We start from the raw sequence: 25,977 nt of genomic DNA on the forward strand, positions 1-25,977 counted from the left end.
TGACTGTATCCATGGCATATATAGATGTCTGTATAGCATATCATTTATTCATGGTCCTACCATAAGATATCTGTAAGAAGATCTTTCACAGGAGTAAAATTGTCAAAATGATAGATGAACAAGATAATGGGGGAAGTGGTAATAATTAAGTATAAGACTGAAAAGGCAGATGTTAACCAGAAACAAAGAAAAGAATGAAAAGTGTGGACTTCGTAGATGACGGTGAGAAGCACTTTGGCAAAAACAAAATAAAGGAGCAGGACTTACCTGGTGGCTCAGTGGTTAAGAATCCGCCTGCCAGTGCAGGGGACATGGATTCGACCCCTGCTCCGGGAAGATTCCACATGCCCCGGAGCAACTAAGCCCGTGCGCCACAACTACTGAGCCTGTGCTCTAGAGCCCGCAAGCCGCCACTACTGAGCCCACGTGCCACAACTACTGAAGCCCACACACCTAGAGCCCATGCTCCACAACAAGAGAAGCCACCGCAATGAGAAGCCCGAGCACCGAAACGCCCCCGCTCACCGCAACTAGAGAAAGCCCACACGCAGCAACAAAGACCCAATGCAGCCAAAAATAAATAAATAAAATAAATAAATAAAGGAGCAAAAGGGAGAGAAAGAACCAAAGATAATTCCAAACCGCCACATGAATGAATTTTGGTGAATCCCAAAGTATTTGCAAAACTGGATAAAAGAGATTGTGTGTGTGTGTGTGTGTGTGTGTGTGTGTGTGTGTGTTTATAACAATGTAGACAAGAGTGGTCTTCACATATTAAATTTTAAAGATGTCAGGATGTGGCAAAACAAAATAATAAAATACTGAGCATCTTTACTGACCATGAGCTCTATTACTAGACAAATACGTGTCAGATGAAATTAGAAATAATAAATAATGAGTTTGTTCATGAAATGTATTATTGTATTAATTCTTATTTTATCTGTGAATCTCCAGCACCAACTAGAACATACTGACCATAGGAGACACTTAAAAACATTTAGCATAAATTAAAATTGTCCTTACCAATGAAATCACGATAGAGTCACAAGAATTACAGATGATGTACTGTGGCAATGGGTAAGGGCTAGGGGACAAGAGAATCAATTGTAAAGCATCTAAGCCCTATTAATATATTAGTCATTTACGGTCATACAAATAATTTACAGTACAAGTGAAGGTGAAAGTAGTGTTCTCAGGGGATCTTTTTCTATTCTGGTTATATTTGGAAGTCCTCAGGACAGTTTCCATTCTGATTATATTTTGGAAATCTTCAGTATTTCTCTAAAAGTATATCTTGATGAGAGGATTGAAAGAGATAATAGAGGGGGTATTTGTTTCTATCAGTAATTCAGACAACACCATCCCAAGTGCTGGGGATACAAAGTTGAATAAGACACAATTTCTATCCTCCTGGAAATCACAGTCCAGAGGGAATGACAGAACTGTAAATAATGTAATGTAGTATCATAGGTACCATAATAGAGGTAGGCTCAGAGTGCTTTGGCAGAACAGAAGAAAGTGTATCTTGCCCTGTCTATGAGGTTAAGGAAGGCTTCCCAGAGGAGATGGTGTTGGAGCTAAGTGCCATTGGGATTGGCAATTAAGGAGGCCATGATGACTTTAATGAGAGCAATTTCTACTGTAATGAGAGACAAAATCCAAATTGCAGTTAACTAAGGTGAATGAAAAATGTAGAAATAGACACAGTGAATATAGACTACTTTTGCCTGGAAATTACCTTCTAACTCTTCTTGCTTGCTGCCTCTGAAAAGATTTAATAAGGAATTTCACATTGCATAGCACAATTAAGTGCAATGATAGTAATGGATTTCTTTTTCTGTGTTAGTAAATAAATTGCATTCCACTTGTACAAGCTCAAGAGCATAAGTCCTTCCAGCAAGAGCCTTAGCACTGAAGGAGGGTCATATCTACACCTTTGCATTATGAATGTCTTTGATCCCTAATTCTATTCCTTTTTCTATTCAGGAATTTCACAGTCTCAATTGCAAAGTGTAACCTGATGAAACTTTCTATTTCTTTCCTCTCTTCCAACTTTCTTATAATTTCTCTTTGTACCTCTAACCACATATCCTCAAGTGATTCAAATATTTTATTGTCCATACATTATCTTTCTAATGCTAAATATTACCTACTGAATAAACTCCAAAGTTTTTAGAGAATTCAAAGCCCTGCAGACTTTTGTTCCAGCCTACTTTCTCAGCTTTATCTTCCTGTAGCTTCCTCTTTCAGGCTTCAACTTCACCTTCCTCTCTATGCACTCTGATCTTTCTGCCTTCCATTTCCTGACACTGTTACTTCCTCCTGGAACTACCATCTCCCTGAAATCTTATATCTAAATCCTATCTGACGCTTAGGTCTTAGTTGTCATATTCCCTATAAAAGCCTTTCTTAATTTTCCCACATATAGATTTTCTTCTCAACTCTTAGTATTTATATGTGCCTCTCTGTGCCTTTCATTCATTCATTTATTCTTTCATTCAACAAAACTTTACTGAGCACCTACTATGTGCCAGGAACTGAAACTGCCATTTTCTACATTTTTTCCCATGGTTGAATAACCATGAGTTTTATCTCATCACTCCTATCAGACTGTACATTCTTTGAGGTCAAGAATCATCTGATATAGCTCTATAACTATCTATTACAATGTTTTACACATAGTAATTGTTCTACAAAAATATATTGACCATATTAATGAATAAATTAATCTCAAATGGAGATTCATCCCCTGAAATTCAATTAGACAAAGATAGCACCCAAATCTTTTATCCTCCCTGCCATGAAATTCCATCCTATTATCTGCAAGAGCACAATTTGTCACTTCCTCAGCTTAACCACCTTAAAATAGCATTTTTTAAAAATGGTATTTGATTTCCTTGTACTTATTCTCTTACACTCTTCCTTGTCTTCAGCTCCATCCATTCCACTGAAAGAGTCCACAAATTATAGTATTAATCAAATCCTTCCACTTACCTCCATCACTACCTCATTTAGCTGGTGACCATACTACAGCTTCCTTCTTAAAAGGATCACTCAACATCAGTCACTTCCTTCTTTCAATCCACCCTACATGACTTAGCTTTGAATGTAAACTCAGATTATATGCCTTTTCATATCTTTCCTTTTTTCTTTCTGTAGACATTATAAAACTATTTAATACTAACACACTTCCATTTCTTCCCTAATCTTCCATCTTCTTGCTATTTGCCAACAATCTTTAGCTTAAAATGTCCTTCACCTCTGGAACATTCTACCTCTTTGCTTCCATCAGCAAAGTTTACTATCACTCCAGCTATCTGAAACCCAGCTTAAAATTCATTTTCAAGGGAATTTTTGGATTAACCTAGATTCATGTATCACTGTACTTATTTTCTATATATTGTTCAACTACTATATTACTTTGAATCAGTTATGTATTTATCTAATTCAAACAGTGTAAACTCCAATATGAACCCTGTACACTGATCTGAATTTTACGTGTGAAAGTTTGCTCTTCATGATGATGTTAATCTGTGGTTTTCTGCCCTTTAGGTAAAACAAACATACTAGATTAAATAGTACCAAGATATTCAACTCTTCTAGAATTACAATATATAACGACATGATCTTTATTGACTAATCAACCAAAATTTATAGAAAAATAAATGCTAACATAATGTGACCTCAAATATACATCAATCCATTAATTATAAGTAAGAGAATGAATTTGAGGCTTGAACACAAGGTAATTAAGAGGATCTCATAAGAATCACCAACTCTTGATTGTTCGTTAAGTACCAGGGTTTAGAATAAGGAAACGTGTTCTGCTTCTGGCTGTAACAGAGTTGATAGAATGAGATTAATTCACTCACTGAGAATAACTATAAAACTTGGACAAAATATAAAGTAAAACAAAACAAAATCTGAAGGCACTGGAGAACAACCAGTGCGGCCAGGACCTGAGGGACCAGGATCCTGGAGAGAAGGAAAATACGCTGAGGTGAGTCCTGCATTCCCAGCTGTGTTTTTCCCTTGAGGCCTTTGCCTATGCAAGGTTTGGGGCACAGAAGTATAACAAAAGCAGCATTCTTGAGTTTGTGGCAGTTTGGCTGGGCTGGAGAATCAAAAATGGAGTTTAGAACTAAATTAAGCAGCTATGCTATGAGGGGCCAAGATCAGGAGACGAGAACTATAGACAGTTGAGACCAACATACTATGTACAATTTTTCCCTTAAGGCATTTTCTGATTTTTAAGAGGCTAAATTCAGGACAAGACACAGAGAAACCAAGTAAAAAACACTTGCTAAGAAGATAAAAAGCTAAGAAGAGAATTAGTCAGTCCCATGATGCTGAGGAGACAATAAATGGAGTGCAAGCCTCACCAAAGAGGAGAGACTCAGCTTTTGACTTAGATCCTGGGAAAGCTATGCCATAGGAGCAAGGATAGATTGTAAATAGACCAGCTTCAACTATATCAAGGTGATCTTCCCAAACTAACTCACACCTAAGATGCCCCCGCCAACACAAGATGGAATTTGGAGGAAGAGGAACTTGCCTGTGCTCTAGGCCAGGAATCCCCAACTCCCAGGCCGCAGACCACTACCAGTCCGTGGCCTGTGAGGAACTGGGCCACACAGCAGGGGGTAAGCAGTGGGCGAGCGAGCAAAGCTTCATCTGCCGCCCCCCATCGCTTGCATTTACCGCCTGAACCATGCCCCCTCCCCCGTCCGTAGAAAAATTGTCTTCCACGAAACCGGCCCCTGGTGCCATAAAGGTTGGGGACCGCTGCTCTAGACCCTGCACTGAATAGGCAGAGACCGTCTGCTACTGGAAGAGGTGCATAGGCCCTGCCTGAGAAACCCCTCCCCTGCCCCACCATGAGCCTTGCATCTAGTAACTGGCAACAGCCATGTACTGGTGGGGGGAACAGAAACATGGAAGTAGACTCCCTCTATGTTGCAGGCATAGATAACCTGCTGTCGTCTGAAGGCGGAGCAGGGAAACAGAAAACAAACAAAACCCTCCAGTTCTCCAGGCCTCACACCAAACACAACATAGTGGAAGTCCAGCTCACCGCTGGAGGAATTTCAAATCTGTGGTATGTTAAAGGTAACTATAGCAGCCACAAGACCCAACTCACCTCAAATGCTAACTAAAGTCACTCAAATCCCCATTAGTGAATGGGGTATTCCCATCTGGGGGATTTACCTCAGTTTCTACTGTTCTTTTATATACAATATCTGGCATTTAATTTTTAAAAAATACAAGACACACTAAAAAGAAAGAAGAGCCATGTGAAAAAATAAAATAGTCAATAGAACCAGACCCAGTGATGACCCAGCTGTTGAAATTATCAGACTTAAAAAAGAGGAAAAATAAGAATAAAAACACATATTAATTTCAAAATAGTAATAATAAGAATGAGGACTTCTCAGATAAACAGAATCCAAAATAAAATGAAGTAGTACCTTTAGAGTGCTGAAAGTAAAAAAACAAAAAACAAACAAACAAAAAACCCTATAACCTAGAATTAAAAACTTGGCAATAAAATCAGAGAATATCACAAGCAGAACTCCAATAAAAGAAATCCTAAAGGGAGTTGACTAGGCAAATGGAAAGTGATCACAGATGGAATCACAGTAATATTGCAAAGAAGGAGAGCACCTGGAAGGGTAAATGTGTGAGAAAATAAATGAATGCTAACTATTTAAGAAAAAATAGAACACATGTAATAAAAGTTTATTTTGTTCAAAAGAAACAAATCTATTGTAATTGAAAGTCTAATGATCATAGCTAAATAAATAAAGCACAGATTGAGAGACATGTTTACCCAAGTGATCATCTTGTCTACCCTTGAATGTTCAATATTGAGATGCTCACTATTTCCTGAGGTCGCCTACTCTGTAGCCGTGCTACAAATGTCTTTATATTGAGTTATAATCTGTAATTCTCTCAAATTTCTACCTTCTGGCCCTAATTTTGCCCTCTAGAATCATATGCAATAAATATTTTAATTTCTTTCACACATGCTTGAAATAACTAAATTATCCTCCAATGTAACAGAAATGTTTTATTCTGTGGCCAAACAGCCTCAATCTAAACCATCCTTCACAAGGCTGGTCCAGTTCTCATCTAATCCAGAATCTTTTAAATGCACCTCACTTTTTAAATATTTCTCAAAGAATAGATCTGGAATAGATCTAGAATGATCCTGCGGTGACCAGGGCATTCTTGCCCTCCCTATTCCATGTGTGCACCAATGGCATTTATCTTTTGTAAGTTGTGTGTCGGGGGGAATCATGCTATTTATTCATATGTAAGTCCTGATTCTACCTCTGAAAACTCTAGCCTCAAGAGGTAGGACTTATTTGTGTTCACTGAAAGCTATTGCTCAGGAATATTAAGCTAGAAATGGTATACAGACAAAAATTGGCCAAGAGATTCTGAAGGCTATTTCAGCAGGTAGTGGACAGTAGTAGGAAATAAAATTGTGACCTTTAGGATGTTAAGGAATAAAAGGTTGGCGGAATGGGGGGTATCGATAGAGCATATTAATTAATTACAGATGTATAGGCCATAAGAGGGATGCGTCAAAGACTATGACTTCTCAAGCCTGAGTGACAAAGAGAATGAGAGAAATAAGGACATCAGGAGGCATGCCTTGTTACTGAGAGAAATGTGTTGCTGTCATTTAAATTTATTAAATATTCATGGAAATACCTTGTAGACAGGTGTAGAAATAAGATGGGAGCTTTCGTTGGGGACAGAGATGGACTTTTAGAATGGTACAGGGATATACTTATAGTTGAACAAGTTGGGTTTATTGCTTGTTGCAAATAAGGGAGACCACACATCATAAGGGACTGCGTGGCATTTCAGTAAGAGGGTGTTAAGACTTATTATAGTATGGGGGCTTGTGCTATTTGGTTTGAGGGAGGGCTCAAGAAAGTGTGACTTCTAATTGGATGCCGTCAGGATGTGGGGATAATACTATGCTGGAGTATCTTAAGAAATCTTATCTAGAAGGAGTTAAGAGTAAAACAAAGCCAAAGCTGTACTTTATAAAGAAGCAAGTTACTAATCCTAGCTCAGATGTGGGGAGTGTTTGCTATTTTTGTGGTTTGCAGTGCCTTTTTTATATCTGTGCTTAGAAAAAATTACAAAGTAGTCTTCTTTTTGTCTCACTTTTCTATAAAGTGGCTTTGTCTCCTATTGGTGTTCAATAACGTTGTTTATGTTTTTTAATTAATTAATCTATTTATATATTTATTTTTGGCTGCGTTGGTTCCCCGTGGCTGCGCAGGCTTTCTCTAGTCGCGGCGAGCGGCGGCCACTCTTCGCTGCCGTGCGCGGGCCTCTCATCCTAGTGGCTTCTCATGTTGCGGAGCACGGGCTCTAGGGGCGGGGGCTTCAGTAGTTGTGGCGCACGGGCTTAGTTGCTCCGCGGCATGTGGGATCCTCCTGAGCCAGGGCTCGAACCCGTGTTTCCCTCACTGGCAGGCGGATTCTTAACCACTGCTCCACCAGGGAAGCCCCTAAAGTTGTTTATGTTTGACAGAACACCTGGGCCTAACTGTGAATGCTGGACCAAATCGTAAGGATAGCCTAGCCTAGCTGGAAGTGTCAAGCCAGTTTCCAAATGTGAGGGGCTGTTTTTCTTTCTCAGGCTAACATACTAGCCCTGGGGAACTATAGTGAAGGTTGGAGTTTTCTTCTTTTTCAGTGAACTTAGAAATAAGATCATCTGCCAGGCTTTAGGAGAAAGGGAGATGAAAAAGCTTGGAGAAGGTTTGAGTCATCTGCTAAGACATTGTTTAGTGAATCAACAAAAGATGCTGTTTTCTATTGTCATCCATTTTACTAAAGAAAATGCAACTGTTGCTGTGTATTGTGAATTTATGGAGGATTTAGAAGTGAAAGACCTTTTATTACCTAAAAAAAAAATAGGATGGGTTGGCATCTTTTTATACAAGAGTGGTGCAGCAAACCTCTTTCTTGGGATACCCATACAAGATTAAATATTATTTGATACGAATAATTTGTAACTTTTATTTTTGGCTTTTGGACTGTATCTCCCAAGGCGGGAAAAAATCTTGCTGTTTTCAAAAGCTAAATAGAACATCAACCAGAGACAACAGTCATCCAGAAGGATGAATTCCATAGTATCTAGAGCAAAGAAAATCAACATTTTCACTTACACGCATAAAAATGGACCCCCCCACCACCACTCCCACTTGAATTCTCTGTTTATGTGTGTCTAAATAACTAGATGCTTTGCTCATCCCCGGTATTAGGTGTGATTGAGAGATGACTTACTCAGGGGCAGTGGCAGCAGCAGCATTTTCTGTGCTCACAGGAGCCCATGCTCTTGTGAGCATCAAAAGGAGATGAAGCCTGATTAACCATTTTGAAATCTATCGGATGAGGAGAAGTCCTTACAAAACAACTTTTATACGCTTTAATTAAAAACGTGTTCCGGCAGCTCAGAGCTGAATGGGCTTCAGGGGGAGCAGGGCTGAGCCCGTTGCTATGGCGACACAAAATCTTTTCACGCCTGGCCCTTCCTCATCACACTCTCTCCAGCTCTCTCCAGCCATTAATTTGCCTCCATCCCATCTCTCACTCCCTCAGTCTCTTGGTCTGTGAGTCTATATAAGATCCAATACATTGCTTTTTCTGCTATGGTACTTCTCCCTCCCTCCCTTTCCCTCATCTTTTCATCCTTTACATTTCCCTGACAATCTCTATTTTCTTGTTTCTCTTGAAAACAAGTTTACCTCCTGAGTTGAAAACACTAAGAAAAAAAAACTTGTGTTTTGGTCATAGCATGTTAATCATTGTTTATTACCCCTCATGATAAATCCATTTTCAGGAGTCTTAAGTGTAGTTAAGAAAGATCTTTCACTATGTTCTACATTTTTTATTTTTCAGGTTGAACACTGGCTACTATATGATGCTTTCTGTTGCTGAAGATAAGGCTAAAAGAAAAAGGGCTATGTCTTACTCTGTTAATTTGTGCTTATTATTAAAATCTCAGGTTGTTTCACAAACCACATCATCTGGCAACAACTGTAAGTGAATGTGAGACTTTAAATATGTCCTGAAAAAAGGCAGACCTCACTTTATTTAAGAAGGCTCTTTGAATATTTTTAAGGTTATACCAAATACAGAGACAAATAAAACCCAACACCGTAACTTGTTACACCACATGAAACAGGAATTGGGTAGAACTTGTGCATCTCAGAACCCAATAGCCAACTTGGGAGAAGCTGATATCTTTGCAACCTTGCATTCAATGCATTTATATAGATAATAATATTATTACACAACTTCTGTTACTCTTTGAGTCATCACAAGCCTTACAACCTTTCATTTTTATTAAAATTCCAATTTTCCCTTTCACCTATTCTATTTTATAAGATGAGATAGGTGAGTGGAATGCAGTGGAAATCACTTCTCATTTCTCATTTTTTCTCCATACTTAACTCTCAATCTGTTCTTACTGTGATTATACTTCCAAAGTGAATTATTTGTCAAATTCAATAAACATTTCCTTTCTAATTGCCTGACTCAGTAGAGATGTTGTAACTTAAGAGACAGGTATAGCCTGGAGTGTTAATCCTTGGCAAAGCATGGCCCAGTGGTCACTGTACAAAAAGTGGGTGAATCCTTCAGAGCCTTGGAAACCCAGAGTCCAGTTTCGAGTCTGAGACTCCAAATCATAATGCAGCTTTGAAGGTCCAGGCTTCTGCATCTCTGAAAGTGAAATTTAAAGCTTTAACTTCTCTTTAGAAGTTTAATAATGAACTTCCTCAGTCTCTTTTACTATATAAAACTCTGACATAATATATTCCTGGTAGGTCACATGTAAATCTGTGGGCCACAAATTAACAAATACCCTAAACCCTCTTTAGCCTGAGAAACAGTATTTCTTCTAAATGAACCAACCTCCAGATGGTTTCTTGACTCTGTTCTTATAATTTAGGAACTCAACACGTTTTGATAAGCTGAAGTTCTTTGACTTCTTACAATAGTCATACTTAAAAGGTGAAGAAGCTAAGCTGTATGATGTAGCATTTAGGTGGCATCTCACAAGTGGACCAAGTCTCCTGTTTATAATGCTGGTATCATTCAAAGGAATTGTTGAGGTTTAACTTTATTTTTTCCCCTTTCAGTATTAAGAATAGAAAGTCAAATGCTTATACTTGTTAAAGGTGTTTTCCCACCTGGGACACTTTATTTGGATCAATCTTAGGTGAGAACTAAAGAAAGTAAATGTGTATAGATTGGTTAAATAAATAGTTAGAGACACAGGCATCCAGGTATCTGAAACAGGTTTAAGACTGAATAAAAATGGATCCTCAAAGAAGTATTTTTAAAATTTAAGTCGATTTTACCTAAATATCAGAGAAAATATTCTGTTGGCAAGATGTCTTGCACTGTGAATATAGTGCTTCTCCATTACATTGATAAACTCAAGAAGTGGGAGTCCTTCTATTCTTGACATTTAAATCTATTCTGGACCTGACTTGTGAAAACTCTGAGGGGAGGAATCTCACAGGTAAGTGGAGTAGAAAGCATAATAAATCGGTCTTTTCCATTACCATATTCTATAGTCCCAGGCAGTGAATCTCAAGGCTAAAATATGCTTTGGGGTTACACTTTAGATAACATTAAATTCTCATTTTTACTGAAATGCTTTACATTTCCTTCCCTCCTAATTTTGTTTCATAGTTGAAGACATCTACATGAAAATCATGGTATCTTTTGTTCAGTAATTCATCCATCCTATGGTACCCTGCTCACCTGAAGTCACATAATCCTTTATGTGTGCTCTGGCACTAGACAAATTGTTTATGTGATAAGCCACAGGACTGTCCTGTAGCTTCTGTGGTCTGACAGATATATGTCAGAATTAAAGCTTTTTTGGTGGTTGTTTTGAACATATTGTTACTCACAGGATGGTTCTTACACTGAGTCCAGAATGTGGTTACTCTGAAGTCCTCAAAATGTTGGAAAAATTAATCCCCAAATAGCTATACCTATATATAATTTATTCTGGTCGTACATGTTATGTTAAACTCTTATTCAAATTGTTAATCTGTAAAATCCAAGTCACTGACATCTTTACCCTGTATAAATGCCTTTCTCTTCCCAGTATTTCTAAACATGTGATAATGAATAGACAAAGGAAACACAGCAGTTCCCCAGGTGTGGAATAGTATGTCATATTGAGGACAAAGATTAAACCTCCACTTGATGTTACAAAAGAGATTTTATAAAAGGTGACTTAAGTAACACCACACTGTAAATGTATAGGTCACCAAGATTCAGACCTATTCTTTAATAAGTTAATAAAATGTGGGGTAAGGGTGAAGGAGAGAAGTCACTCATTCCTTGACAATCTGTAATACATATTTGGAGTTTGATAACTCATCTAAAGATTAGCATTACCCATAGACCTCTTTATTAGAGATTTAGAGTATCTGCAAGTAAATGTTTTATATACTTTTTGATGTAAATGAAAACCATAAAGTCTTCACAAAAGTAAATACATGTTTTAATGTAAGTTATATTCAGGATGCTGTTCTATAAGACAAAAAGAAGAGAAAAAAAAGAAAGGGGATGGAAAAAGAACTGAAGTCTTCTCTTCAACATTACCTATCACAATGGACTTTTCTCCTCCACCTCCACCAGGTACCTAGGCCTAAAAATTGGAGGGAGTGGTCAGAGTTACACGGGCTAAATTTGTAAAGTTTTCACCACTTAATGCTGAAGGGGATTAAATAACTAAATTCCTATATCTCCTGATGAGAATAATGCCTAGCTGAAAGTCTTAAATCTGAAATGCTTTTCTTGGTTTGCCCCAAGTCAACAGATCACTTAATTTATTGCTTTCATGCTTTGGGGATAGTCATAAGGACAGAAAGATCTTAGGTATGCTCCTCTAAATCAGCGTATGTAATTGTGTGTGTGCATACACACATATGTATGCTGGCATATATAGCTGTCTACCTATCTATATTATCTCCTACAGTATATGTGGGCTGGCTCTAATTCCCTGAAGAGAATGGTGAAGAGTCAATTGCTTCAAGATTGGGATAGTCATGACTAATTGGCGAGGGACGACTAATCCTAACCCAGTTACTACCGTAGAGCATTTTATGTATTCTTGCAAAAATAAACAAACATACTTTAAATTCTATTATTATACTTTATCTGACTGAAATGAAACTGCAATACATACTGTCCTCAGTAATGAGTGAGGGGGGAAATAGGATTGTGTAGGAAGTATGCCTAGTAATGAAATGACTTAAAGTTGAATTTTAGACAGTAAACCATAGAGAAGTCTTCATGAGTCTTAGGGAATTTCTCTCACACACACACCTGAAATCGAGGCACCTAATAGTGCCCGTTTTAGCCCCTGTTTTCACCTGCGTACACTCAGGACAGCAGGGGCTGGAGGAGGCTGAAAGGGCAAGGCTGGCAGTGGAACTCGGGAGGAGGCGCTCGCGTGGATGTCGGGGTCCGGGACACTGTCCACCAGGCCGGAAGGGAAGGAACGGCGCCTCATGCCCGGGGCTCGGACCCAGCGTCTGGGTACCGGACGTGGTGTTCCGCCGTCCGGGCTCAGGCTCCCGGCGCTGTTCCGCCATCAGTGCGGGTGGCTGGTGTGAAAGCCAGTGGGGAGAGCCTGAGCGGAGGGGGCTCCAGGGCAGGGGCGATTTAAAGCCCGGTTTATCAGTGCTGGGTTGCGAGTAAAGCTGGCTCCCAGCCGAGGGCGCCGGGGTTGGGCGGCGCGGCCAGGATGTTGGAAGCCCTTCGCGCTCAGCCAGGGGCGTCCTTTCTGGCCGACGCGCCCGGGCTCCAGGGACTGCTTCACAGCTGGAGGCCGGGAGGGAAGAGAGTAAACACCCAGCCGGAGGGGCCGCCCTCGGGGAATGGTTGCAAGGGAGACACGAAAAATAAATCAAGCCAGAGAGCCGCCCCGCCCCCTCCCCGCGCTGCCTCCGCGGGCGGCGCCACAGGTCCTGCAGCCTCCCAGCGGGCCCGCGCCCCCGCGCGTAGTGGGTGTAGCATCTCCGCCGGGCCCGCCGCGACTGCGCCTACGAGCGGGTCCCAGGAGAGCTCCTCGCCTGCCCGCCCCGCCCGACCGGGCCCCTCGGGCGGGATAGAGCTCTGCTTTGCTCTTTTCGTTGGCCAAGCACAATTGTGTTATTGGAGATAATGAATTCAATCCCCATCAAAGGGCATTAGGCTCGCCCGGGCCCTGGAGTTGCTGATGCCTTTTTTTTAAACCAGGAATGAAAAGCTAAGGAGGAAAAAAAAAAAATTCTCTAGGGGAGCCTTTCCCCTGATCGCCGCTTTTGAAGTGAAGGGGCCCGGGCATTGTTGTTCACCTCGCGGCCCATACGGCTGAAGAAAGCCTGGGCTTTTGATGGGCTGAGAACCGCCTTTGCAATGAGCACCACGTCGGGCCGCGCGGCCTGCGGACAGCATATGTCTCGGGGCGCCCGGGCACCGTCTGGCGGGCGGGGCCGCAGGCCTGGCGGAGAGGGGTCTCGGCCGTGCGAGCTGTGAGGCTGGGACCCGAGACCAGGCCCGCGCCAAGAGGTAGCGTCCTCTGGGGCCCCAGGCCTCCGGCTCCGGGGTCGCGGTTCCTCGTGCCCACTTTGTGGCGTAGCGCAGGAGTTCCAGCCGTGGTTAATGAGTTAAGGCTCCGAGTGGGAGACCAGACAGCCCTTTAGAGGTGAGGCCGGGTAAGGCAGGGCTCTCGCTGAGCGCAGCGGGCCGGGGAGGTTGGAAGTCTTTAGTCGCTGGAACCCAGCATCTAAGGTGGCTGGCTTATCTAGAGCTTGATGAGTCTGCGAAGGTGTACACCTCGGAGAGGGGCACCCGTGCGACACGCAGTTAGAACTTTTCACCTGTGGCTCGAGGACACCGAGCAGCGCGACCCGGCTCAGGGCAGGGGGGTGGGGCGGAAGACGGGGCGGGGAAGCGGACACTCGGCAGCCGGCGCACGGCCGCTCGGCCAGCGGGGCAGGTTCTCTAGAGTCCGTGGCGTCCGGGCCTCGCAGTTCCGAACGCAGGACAGCACATTAGCATCAGGTCACCCTTTCTAAATACTTGGTGCAGGCATTTAAGTTTGCTTACAGCGCCCTCAACGTAAACTTTCCCCACCTGGATTCGCAACCCGCGCACCCCTCCCCCTCCTGCCCACCAGCCCGCCCGCCTGCCCGCCTCTGAGCACGTTGGCCCAAGGGTCAGCAGCTAGAGCCGTTCGGTTCCCTTCTCTCCCTTCCGTGTCTCCAACCCCCTCCACCCCTCCTCAAATGATCTGGGTTATCCGCCCCATTAGTATGTTAGCCAGGCATAACACAAAGGAAGCGCGTGTCAGCAGAAGGCAGTGTGATTCCAGCAAGAGGCGAGGAAACCTGGCCGGTGCCCTGCGCTGCAATACGGCTCATTGCAGTCTAAGCTTGTGAATCAGCCTCCACCTAGGAAAAAAGCGGTGGAGAACGAGGCAGGAGGTGGCCCTCGGAGTTGAGTTAGGCGTTTGTAGCTGGGCTATGGGACTGAAGCACTAGGCTCCCAGATGGGACCCAGAACTACGGGAACGTTCCAGAAACACCCCGGTCACCGGAATCGCGCAAAGAAAATCAATTCTGCAGGAGTGCAGCGCTAGGCGGGAGCCTCCTTCCTCCCTCGTGCATAATGGGTCCTTAAAATTAAATATATAAACGAAACAAACCCCCACGAAGCCCCTTACATTCTTCTCATTAAATTGCTTGTTTTAAAATAACTCCGTGTGTGTGTGTGTGTGAGAGAGAGAGAGAGAGAGAGCGCGCGCGCGAGAGAGAGAGAGACAGAAAACTGACCTGGGACATGATTAGACAAGCATAGGAGTAACCGAAATTTTATGGGAGAGAGGGGAAAGAAACTAAGGTTTCCAGTTGAAAACATTGTTCCCTAATTCCAGGCAATGCTTTGGGGGAGGAGTATTTCCAGGTTGTTTTTCTTAGTTTCAGGAATTAAAAAAGAAAGAAAAGAAAAAGGCCCTGATGTGTAATCTTGAAGAGGAGTTGAGGAAAGAAGTAGAAAGTCAACCCAAGGTAACCTCACACTGAGTGGTGCTGGCCCGGGTCTGAACTTGATCTGGATGTGACTTGATTAGCATCCCACTTGAATTTTGAAGTCTTCAAGCATTTATTCCATTCAAGCCCTTTCCTTCCCGGATTTTGAGAGAGAATATTCTGCTTTTATACTCTAAGTTGACTAGGACATAGAGAACCCCAAAATATCAGGAAGTGGCATCTAGAAGGAGGGATGCTCCTCACTTTCCAGGGCTGCAGAGGGGAGCTCACGCTCATCATGAGCTCTGCTCTTACACTGCGCAGTCACAGCTAACAACTGGAGAAATGAGGAAGTTAGAAAAAGAAAGGTAGCAAGTGAGGATTTCCCCTTTCTTAGATTAAAAAATATATTTATAAGTAGGAAAATGCATGCATTTTACAAGTTAAAGTTGAACTGAATGGGTATTTTCCAGCCCCAAATTGCTTACTAGTATGATGGCTGGAGAAGAAAAAAAAGGTGAGGGCTGCAGTCTGAGCTGTCCAAAGTTCAATGAAACGAGCTAGACTAGGAGCTAAAAAGAGAAACACCAATGGAAACATTATGGCCTCAAACTTTACTATTTGAAGAAAAAGTCAGAATATTTAATCTGTTATTAAATGTTATTTGGATACAGTAAATTGGATCATCGGTAGAAAATAAAACTTGAATAAATGGCTTCTTTTAAAAAACCTTATATCTTCCCAAATGGATTGTATTTTTAATTAGTAAGATTGTAAAACCTTCCAAGTTACTTCATTTAATTACATTTTTACTCTCATGAGTTTCTGCAGATGCCAATGATTCTTTCGGTTCAGGAACATCTTATTTCTAAATTTCAGCATAATTTAATTTCCTATTTAGCCCAAGGTAGCTTAAAAATAATCACCTTTTTGCACGTAATTACCTTGAAGTAATTAGACATTATCTTAACTCCATTTAGTTGCAAACACATTTTACTACAATTCAAATAAGCAATTAACATTTAATTTTTGAAAGTAAAACATTTTTACAAATTTATTAAATATCCATTACATAATTTAAGCAATTTTATCTTTTCAATGAGCTTTTCCTCTTGACATATTGAGGTATCACATTAAAATACATTATAGCTAAATGTTCTACAATATTGCTGCTAAATCAACAGAAGACCAATTGATCTTGAGGAAAGGTTAATTAATTTGGGCTACAGGTCTCCTACATTGGCCTCCACTGAAAGGAATTTGTATCGATCACAGGAGTTTTCTGGAAAGAAATGTAATAAGCATTTTCGTGGAATTGAGATCAATTTTTTAAAGTGACAAAACAACAAAGTTTTAAAATTTTATCACTCCAGGAATTCTTTTCTGCTATGGCTTATTCAAATCTGTTAGACTCCTGAGTAAAATAATGTTTTTTATACTTTCAGTGAAATCAGTCGGGTATCTAGCTTTCAGAAAATGAAAACAGAAGTTGAGAACTTTAATAGGATTTTGTTTGTTTAATCCCTCCTCCCATAATAATTTTCACCAGTTTATTCTACAATGAGGGGATCACCAAGGGACAATGGAAATTAAATTTTATCTTTGGTTTAAACACTGTATTAGCTATCGTGTAGGAAACACTGAGCTGCTTTCTACTTGGGAACACTTCTAAGTTGTGTAGTTTCTGAGCAGAACTGGTGAGCTTTTCTTCTTCCCTAAATTTAGTTGCCTTTTTTTTTAATCCATTAAAAAAAATGTTTCAGGCTGGGACAAGGTGAAGGTAACATCTGAAGTTCCCCTCCCCAGCACTATACTCACTCTCAAAACATTTTTCTTGTTTTCTAAAAATGTTTGCTCGGTGGCGTAGTCAGTGGATCGGAGGGCCTCCGGAGCTTTGCACTTGGGTCTAAAGGAAGGTTTTCCCTTCTCCCTCCCTCCCTCCCTCCCCTCTGGAGACCCCTCCCCCACCTCGGGCGAAATTCCTAAATAAAGCGAGTCCGGTGGACCGCAGCTGAGGGATCAGCATCCCCTTTCCGGCCCTCTTCTGCAGGAGCCTCCGAGGTGAAGAAATATAGACGCTCCAGGACGAAAAGGGAGGTGGGAGGGGGTCGCGGGAAGGCGGCGCGCTCCGGGAGGGTCCCAGCACTCCCTCGAAACCACAGATGTTTTCCTCCTGGCCCTGGGGCGCGGCGCCCTGGCCCCGGGCGTTCCGGCGTTTGTGTGTCCGGGTTTCCGAGGAAGGGATTACGCAGCGGGAGCAGCCGCGGCAGCGCGGACGTTGGAGCCGCAGGAGTGGTTACGAGGCGCCTGGCCTTCTTTGTTGACTTTTAGGTCTCGGGCTCAACAGAAGATTTATTCGCTAGGAGGGGAAAATGCCCAAACAATGAAGAACTAACTGCACTTGTCACCTCGAGATGCTTGCGGTCCTTCTCTCTGCCCTCCTTACCCGGCAACCGGCCGCCCCGACCCCAGCCCGCGCGCTCCCTAACGCACGGGACGCAGATGGCATCGCCCAGTGGTGGCTTGAGGGAGCGGTCAGAAAATCGCGTGAGAAGCCCACGAGGCGAGCCCCGCTCCCCGCCACCCACAGGGCTAGCTCCCCAGGCAGGTCTCCAAAGTGGCCTCGGCCGTAAACCCGCGGCGCCTCGGCCGCCGCAAACCCTGAAAACGTCTGCGCCAAGTAAGAGCAAGAGCTAATAGGCCGACTTCAGCCTGGTGGGTGAATGCAAGACACTGATATTATTAACATGTTAAAGAGAGGGAAGGGAACAAAGTTAGACGATTTAGGTTCAGTGGGGCCGGGTGAAATTCCGAGGCCCAAGCTCACGCCTTTATATTACTTTTGGAATTCGAATTTGCCAACGTTTGCCGGTTGTATAAATATAAATAACTATTGGGATTGAAAGCTTTTTCCTCTCTTTGAGACTTTAACGTCCTTCCGAGAGGCCTCTAAATTAGATTGTGAAATTACTCAAACCAGTAATTTCCATCTCCTCCTTTCATTAGCTGAAGTGAGAGCGGGGGTTGGATCTCTGAATTTTTCTCAAGTGCTACATGGCACCCCTTCTCTCATCTGGGGAGGCAATTACGCGATAATTAAGGGACTCACACAGCTCTTTTTATCTTGTCCGCGGTAAGGAGTGGGGCGATCAAAGTAAAGGCTGTCCAAGTTCAAGCCCTGGCGAGGATGGAGTTCATACACAAGGGCTCAGGCAGGCCAGCCTCTGCTTGGGCTGGTGTTGTTATTGTTGATGTCAATCCGAACGAGGCTTACAAAGAAATAGGTGGACTGGAAAGTGAGCCTACTATCAAAGGAGATTAATGATTTTGTGATCTCAACCAACTGTAGGGGTGTGAAGCTGCATTTAAAAGCTTCTTAGAAGGCAAACAAATCATCAGTTTTAAGCTCTCACGAAAAAAATTAGAAACAATATTTTAAAAAAATATCTTCACAAAATACAAAATAGCAGCAACCCCGAAATGTCCCGGTGGCACAAAGCTTCCCCTGCAGGAATGAATTAACTCATGCCTCCCCGGGCCCCCTCTAAAGCTACCATGATGGTTAAATTTTGCTGCTCTTTTAATAAAAAGAGGGTTCCGGATCCTCTGTGGTAGACAACTTAATTTTATCAGCTACATCTGATATTTTATTCTTACTCAAATACTTTTCAGATAAAGGAAAATGATACATTGGGGAAGGGGGGGAAGGTAGTTAAAATAATAATATTTGAGTTTATTGTGGAAAGGCTCAAAGGAAACACAGAAGGCTTAAGACCTTGTCAAAAATTGAAGTAAACATTACTGGGAATAAAGAATCTTAAAAATCTCAAGTCTTAGGATATTAAATCAGTTTATCTACCTTTTTATTTATCAACTTTTATTGAATCTCCTTAATTGCTTTTTACTAGCTAGATGTTCATATAATAAACATAAACAAAACAAATTTTTTAGATTATTTTCCTTTTTGTCATTTATATTCAGTGCCTGGACTTTGAAAAATATCATATTCAGAATATCCATTTTGGATTTAATTAAGGAAAATAACAGAAATCCTCTTTTTGTTAACATTTGGTTTATTTAAAGTCCTTAACTGCAAATGATCAAGAACATATTCCACGGCTTAAAATTTATCATTTTCATTATTTAAATCAAAATATTTTAATTACAATCACATTGATAAAAATTAACATTTTAATTTGTAATTTTAACCATCATTTAAAGCAAATTCAGCTGTAAAGAAAAAAAGAATAAACCATGCAATAAATTAACATTGAGAAAGCGTAGAGGAATAATAATGAAACCCGTCTGACTATACTAACACCATGTCCAACTGTGAAAAGTGCATTAACACTGAATGAAACAAGCACACGATGGCAATAATTAAAATGACCACAATCAACTGGATTTTGGAATCTTGAACCAAATTTTGAAATACATCTCCCTATAACTTATCTCTCCTCCAACATTGTAATATTCCCTTTTTTTTTCTGGAAAAAATATCCTTTAAATGGTATGGATACATAGAAGCTAATTTTACACGTTATGTGACCTCAGAATGATAAAACCATGGCCCTCTGTAAAGCAAGGAACAGAGTTATTGAGGAGGGCAATTCTCGAGGAATTGATTCCCAGGGCTATATATGGGTGGAGAGGAGGGGAGGAGGGTGCCTTTGTAACTTCTTGGTCAGGCAACTCTTTCAAGAGCATGTATATCTCCTACCTATCACCGCTATATGTTATGTAACTATATGGAAGATGTACATAGCTGAGCATGTGCATAAGTTCATATATGATATATATGTATTTCATTTTAAGACATCTGCTATCTGAATGTATCCGAAATGTAAGCTGAAAAACAAGTGGCTCTGATGTTTATAACCTGTTTATGTTTTGCTGCATAGTGGCAGCATTGTCCTTCAATACTTTTAACAGCCCTAGTGTCTACTTGTTTTCCACCCTTTCAGTTCTTATGGTTAAAAGAGTATTGCCACAGACCTGTAAACTCCTGTGTGTGTGTATGTGGGGATGGGGGTTAGGTGAGGAGGGAAAAAAAAAGCACAAACAAATATTTTACAAGCTTGACCATCTTTCTTTTTTTTTTAAATAAATCCTGCACAGACTAGAACACGTCTGCAGGTGGAAGAGGAAAGAAAGGGAGAGGGACAAGGAAGTAGGAGGATTTTATATATATACATTTTTGGATCATTAAACTTTGCAGGAAAATTTTTTGTTGGTTTGGGGTTGTTTTTTTTGTAGTAATATACACAAAGCGTTCGGAACAACAGTAACAAAGTAACAGTCTTTTGTACTAGGGGAAAGATTGTGCACAAAAAAATAAAATAAAAATAGTTGGGATTTTACTATGCTGCTGTCGGCTTGGTATGTGTGGTTTTGTTTGCTGTTGATTTCTCTCTTTCTCTCTCTCTCTCCTGCTACCAGCATGGCCATGCCAGACAAACCCCCAGTCCCAGGGAGCTAAGAAGTGTTTAGAACGGGTCTGGAATACACACCTTGGTAGTAGGCTGGCTCCAGGGCTGAGGGCTCAATGGGGCTCCTCGTGGCCACCGAGGCGCTGCCGAGGGGTAGGCTGGCGGGCAGTGCGGTGCCATAGGGCGAGTACTGTAGCGCCTGCTCGTACGACTTGAAGTCCAGCTTGTGCTGCTCCGAGGAGGACATGAGGTTGTTGATAGAGAAAGGGTGGTTGAAGGAGTAGTGAGGGTCCCCTTTCAGGTGCAGCTGGGACTCGTGGGGTGCCAGGCCATGCGCCGGGTGGGAGGGGGGCACAGACACCAGGGCCGCAGGCCCGGAGCTGATCGGAGGTGCAGCCGAGGAGGCCGGAGTCTTCAACTCCGAGGCGCCCCCTGTCGCCGCCGCCCCGCTGTGGTCCAGAGTCTGGGGGCTGGCAGCGGGCCCGGGGGCCGGCGCGCCCTCTAGCTGGCCGGCCTTACTGTGCACGCCCCGATGAAGGGGCGAGTCGGCGCTGGGGTTGGCAGCGCTCGAGGGGTCCTTACGGCTCTCAGGGCCGCCCTTGGCGCCGCCGCCGCTCCCGCCCCCGGTCCCTGGCTGCTTCTCGCACTTGAAGCGCTTCTGGCGGCGCAAGTAACAGCCGTTCTCGAACATGTTGCCGGAGTCCGGGTGCAGCGTCCAGTAGGAACCCTTGCCCGGCTTGTCCGGGGAGCGGGCCACTTTGACGAAGCAGTCGTTGAAGGAGAGCGAGTGGCGGATGGAGTTCTGCCAGCGCTGCTGGTTCTGCCGGTAATAGGGGAAGAGGTCCATGATCCACTGATAGATCTCGCTCAGTGTGAGCATCTTGCTGGGCGCCTGCTGGATAGCCATGGTGATGAGGGAAATGTACGAGTAGGGCGGCTTGGCGTGCGGGTAGCTGCGCTTGAAAGTTTTGGCGTCTCCGCCACCACCAGCCCGGCTGCGGCCCAAATTGGACGGCGCGTACGCCATGGGGCTCATGCACGGGTTCATGGCAGCCGCGTAGGGGCCTAGGCCGTTCATGGAGGCCGCGGGCTGCGCGCCCATGGCCCCCATGCCGCCCGGGCTCAGCGTCGTCCCCATGGCCGTCACGCCCGCCGTCATGGTATTCATGGCGCCCGCAGAGCCGCCCGGCATGCCAGCCACCGCCCCGGGGCTCAGGCCGGCGCCAAGGCCCGGGTTTGCGTAGGACATGTTGAACGAAGCCGGGGTCATGTTGCCGCTCGTGGTCATGGTGTTCATGGTCATGTACGTGTTCATGGAATTCATGGTGCCCAGGCCCGAGTTCATGTTGCTGACCGGGACCGAGGAGTAGGCCTGGAGCGGAGACAGCGTGAAGAGGCCCCGAAGGGCGGAGTTAGTAGTGGGCGCAGGCGGCCTACCGGCCGGGGCAAATCCAAAAACAAGAGGAGAGCATTTCTGCAAAGCATAGGACTCCCCACCAGGGGCAAACCGTCGGGCGCCCTCCCCAGAACCCGCAAAGAGTTGTCTTGCACGGCAGGGGAAAAATCCTATCTCCGCAGGCATGAAAGACAAGAGCTCACAGAAAATATGTCCCCAGGAAGATGTGTAATCGCCTTACACGCCAGGCTCGGGGGCCGGCTTCTAGGGCCCCTACGTCGCCTCTATCCATGCCAGGCGGTATCCCAGTTTCCACCCCAGCACGGCCTCGGCAAAGCGCCCTTTTGGTTAAAAGGAGTTAAAACTCCGAAAACAGAATTAATCTCTGATCCTTTGCTTATTCACTCCACCTTAAGGGTACGGTGTGTATGGCGGTGCAGCCCCGCCCCCGCCCCCAGGAGGGCAAGAGCACCAGCTCGGCACCCATCTCACCTAAGCCTGCCAGGCCCGGCTGACCACGTAGCGGCCTGGGCTGCGCGGGGTGGCCGTTAATTAAACTCTCCCCGATAGAGCAAATCATCCCTGGCCATATGACCAAACATTTCCAAACAACTGGCTTTACCGTCTTAGCAGTTTTCACCAAATGGTGACTTTTTGTTGTTTATTATATTTAGAAGTAGTGTTTTCCATCTACTTGTAGCAATTGTAATTTTAAAAGGGAAAAAAAACTCACAAGTTAAGTAACTTTTGGAAAAAAATTAAGAATAGATCTATAATAGGAGAAAGGGTAGGGAAGGGTGCATAATAATATCAATGCACTACATACATTTAACTTTAACATGACTTTACAGCCATTCATAAACTTGCACTAATTTCATTACCTATTTCCAGGCCCCTAAGGCTTGAAAATTTTGGTGACACAGTTTGTAGAAATAATCATATTTTTTCCACATTCTGATATTTTGCCGCTGATAATCTCAAAACCTGGCTTTTCAAACTATATACGAATAGTTTCAAATACTTTACAATTCCAAAATCAAAGTCCGCTTATTTTCTCTTAACGCTATTCTACTTCCTAGTTCCCAGTTTTAACCTGTAAAGAAGCTCTTTTCATAGAGAATTTAATTGACTAGTGACTGGAGATGACTGTATCTGAATTAAACCTGAGGAAGAGTTCTGAGCTCTTTCTTAAATCATCAGTAGGAGAAAACCCTTATCAATAGCAATCTGAGAATGCACTAGATATGTTAAAAAATATAGAGTACAGAAATATAAAAACTACTTCTCTGTTGATTTAATAAAAATAATGATATCCTTAAATTTATTTTCATCAGAAAATATGACTTTATTTGAAAACATAAAAGGTGAACAAACCGATTTAACCATGAAACAGATATACTATGAAAATATTTCCTGATTTTATATTTTTCTGTCCATGTCTTAAAGTATTTTTTACTTTTCTTTTCCTCTTCCCAAGATTATCCAAGACAGTTTCAGTAAACGTTTTCAATAATGGTAAACTATTGAAGGGTAATCGCCAGCTATTTCCAGACAAATACTTTTAGTAGGTGGTGGTCCTGCCTGTACCTGGTTTTCCTCGCAATCCCTTTGTGCACATTGTAAAATAAACCACATGAACGTGCCACCAAGGGGACAATGAAGAGAAACAGGTTCTCCGCCCGCCCGGAGTGCTGGAGGAAAAGTCAGCTCGCACTAGCGCCACCCAGCGGTTCTAGAGAGGAAGGAGCACACTTCTCTCCAAACGGCATTTGAAGAAGTTTTACAAAATTTCGGAATCATTTCATTATTAAGACGCTCAACTTAGCGGCTGCGCGCTTTCATCAGAAGACACCTGAGAATTCAACTGCGGAAGGAAGAGGCCGCCCTGCGGGCGAATTCTGGCTTTTTCAAAGTTGCTTCAAACTCGTGCTGGCGCCCGCCCACCAACCCGCGCTCGGGACCCGGGTCCGGGCTCTGGCTCCCGCTCTCGGCAGGGAAGAGGCAAGTGCGTCTCAGAGCGCGTGTTTTCAAAGCCAGAGTTTCTAAAACCGTCTCGCCCTCTCTGAGCGCCGATCGCCGGGATCCAGTTCCCCGGCGGGGCTGCGGATCCGGCTCCCAGGCCCGGCCCAGGCCCGGCCTGGGCTAAACCCGGTGGGTAGGCACCGGTGGCACGGAGGAGGCGCCCCCAGTCCGCCAGCCCCCCCGCCCTGCCGGGGGCCCGCCTCGCCCGGCCTCCCCCAGTACGGGCTCCAGGAACCCCCCGCCTGCTGCCCGCCTCTCACCTCCTGTGTGTCGGCGTAGTAGCTGTTCCAGTCGCTGCTCTCGTGCCCTTCCATCTTCACAGCCCCTAACATCCTGGAGCCACCCTGCTCGATGCAACCATCCAGCCCTGTGCGAAGCGACTGGCAGCCGCGCGGGGCGGGGGGCGGGGAGCGGAGTAGCTGCAGTCAACTGAGCGCCCGCGCCGGCCCAACGCCACCCTAGCGAGGAGGAAGCCAGGCGCTGCGGGGCGCGGCGTGCGCGGCGGCGGCGGCGGCGGCAACAGGGCGGGAGGGGGCAGGCGGCGGCCGCGGAGCGCGGCGCCCGGGAGCGCCTCCGCGGGAAGTGAGCGGGCGGCCTCTGCGAGATGAGTGCAGTTGAGCTGATGTGGATCTTACGTCGCTCGAGTGCCCACCTCCTCGTCCTCTCCCCATTTGTCCGCCGCACAAAGACGCTCGCACCTACAAAGCCCGAGGTGCACCTGCGAGGCGGCCACCCGCCAGTCCAGCCGCCGCGCCTCCCGCCCAGCCACGCCGCCGCGGCGCGCGCCCCCTGCGCCCCCTCCCGCCGAGCCCCCTCCCCCAAACCCGACCCTCACTTTGTTTGCCAAGCGGCGTAATTGGTTTAAGCCGAGAGGCTGGGGGAAGAAGGAAATGGGGTGGTGGGTGTGTGTGTGTGTGTGTGTGACCCCCCTTTGGAAGAGGAAAAAAGAAAAATAGGCGGGGCCGGGCGGTCTAGCGAGGGTTCTGGATGAGAACGTCGCAGCCGGAGAAGGGCTGGGGGTGGTGGCGTTGGAGGCCGGGCTCGCGGGGAAGTGCGGCTACATGACCCCAGGGTCTCCCCAGGGGGACCAACGGCCCTCCGGAGGCCCTTGCGGCGGCCCCGTCCCGCGCCCCTCCTGCCTCCTACTCTTCTGCCAGCTTCCAGCCCCCGCCCTTCTGATTCCTGACCTAAAGTTCAACCGCGGGAGACTGGAAAATACAGACTCCCTCCACCACTCCCACTCCCCCGCCCCCGCCCCGGTCTACAGGCTTGATAAAGGAAAAAGCCCCACTTTTGCCCCGTCACTAGAAACTCGGCCATCTGAGCCAAGCTGAGTGACGTTAGGCCGATCCGGGCTCCTGGCTAGCAGAGTGGAGACGCTGCCACGAAACCCGTACCTGCGGCTAACAGCAGGTGAGTCACAGCACCGTTTTATATCTTTATGACATAACTTTTTTTTTTTTTCCGCCTCGGTCCGCTCTACTCCCCCTTGTCATCTGTAGCGATCATAAAGAGGAAGAAACTGAGAACAGATGTCTGTGTGATAGGGCAGGCGGACCCGAGTCGGGCCGTCCTCCCTCTGCCCAGCTCCTCCTCCCGCCCCCCTTCCGCAGCCTCGGGGACTAAGCTGGAGGCGACAGTCTGGTTTCTGATAGGGAAAGGTCAGGGGGAGGGGACATCTTCCTAAATACGCACTGGGAGAGTCTGGGCACGGGAATGCATCCGCTCGGCTAGAGAGGTGCCAGGCCGAAGCCAGCGGTGGTGACGGCGGTGCTTGGTCCCATCTCTGATCTGGAGTGGCCAGGCTGGGACCCCCGGTGTTCTCTTGGTTTCTAATCAGTCCTGGACATCGGTGGGAAGTGCTCCTCCAAGCAAAGCCTCTTGGCTCCTATGAGGCTCTGGGTAGTGGATTGCCCACAAGTCCTGGGGAGGACCAACTAAAGTGACTGGGTGATAAGCACTGAGTTGGTGAGAGGTTGCACCATGGTGCGTGTGTGAGTTTCTGAGTTTGTGTGTGTGTGTGTGACCATGTATGTGTTGTACTTTCCGAGAACCA

At 44.8% G+C, this 25,977-nt stretch overlaps 2 protein-coding genes across 2 annotated transcripts in view; one reads left to right on the forward strand and one right to left on the reverse strand.

Annotated features, from left to right (window-relative positions):
• Positions 1 to 8,988, forward strand: part of MIPOL1 (mirror-image polydactyly 1) — a 348,741-nt gene extending 339,753 nt beyond the window's left edge. Inside the window, exon 13 of the mRNA XM_061182468.1 lies at positions 8,932 to 8,988. The gene's annotated coding sequence lies outside the window, so the exon portion shown is untranslated. The remainder of the gene's footprint in view (positions 1 to 8,931) is intronic.
• An 11,561-nt stretch (positions 8,989 to 20,549) lies between these two features.
• FOXA1 (forkhead box A1) lies at positions 20,550 to 24,253 on the reverse strand. Its single transcript, XM_061182472.1, has 2 exons — positions 24,182 to 24,253; positions 20,550 to 21,875 (listed from the first exon to the last, which is right to left on the reverse strand). Exons 1-2 carry the CDS (start codon positions 24,251 to 24,253, stop codon positions 20,550 to 20,552), a joined length of 1,398 nt encoding a protein of 465 aa, XP_061038455.1.
• Between the last annotated feature and the right edge of the window lie 1,724 nt (positions 24,254 to 25,977).

This window comes from Eubalaena glacialis, chromosome 2, assembly GCF_028564815.1.
Source record: "Eubalaena glacialis isolate mEubGla1 chromosome 2, mEubGla1.1.hap2.+ XY, whole genome shotgun sequence".
NCBI classification, from domain to species: domain Eukaryota; kingdom Metazoa; phylum Chordata; class Mammalia; order Artiodactyla; family Balaenidae; genus Eubalaena; species Eubalaena glacialis.

Coding starts and splice junctions, on each gene's coding strand:
- FOXA1 (XM_061182472.1), bottom strand. CDS start 24,253: ATGTTAGGGGCTGTGAAGATGGAAGGGCACGAGAGCAGCGACTGGAAC. Junction 21,876..24,181: donor ACTACGCCGACACACAGGAG/GTGAGAGGCGGG, acceptor TCTCCGCTCCAG/GCCTACTCCTCGGTCCCGGT.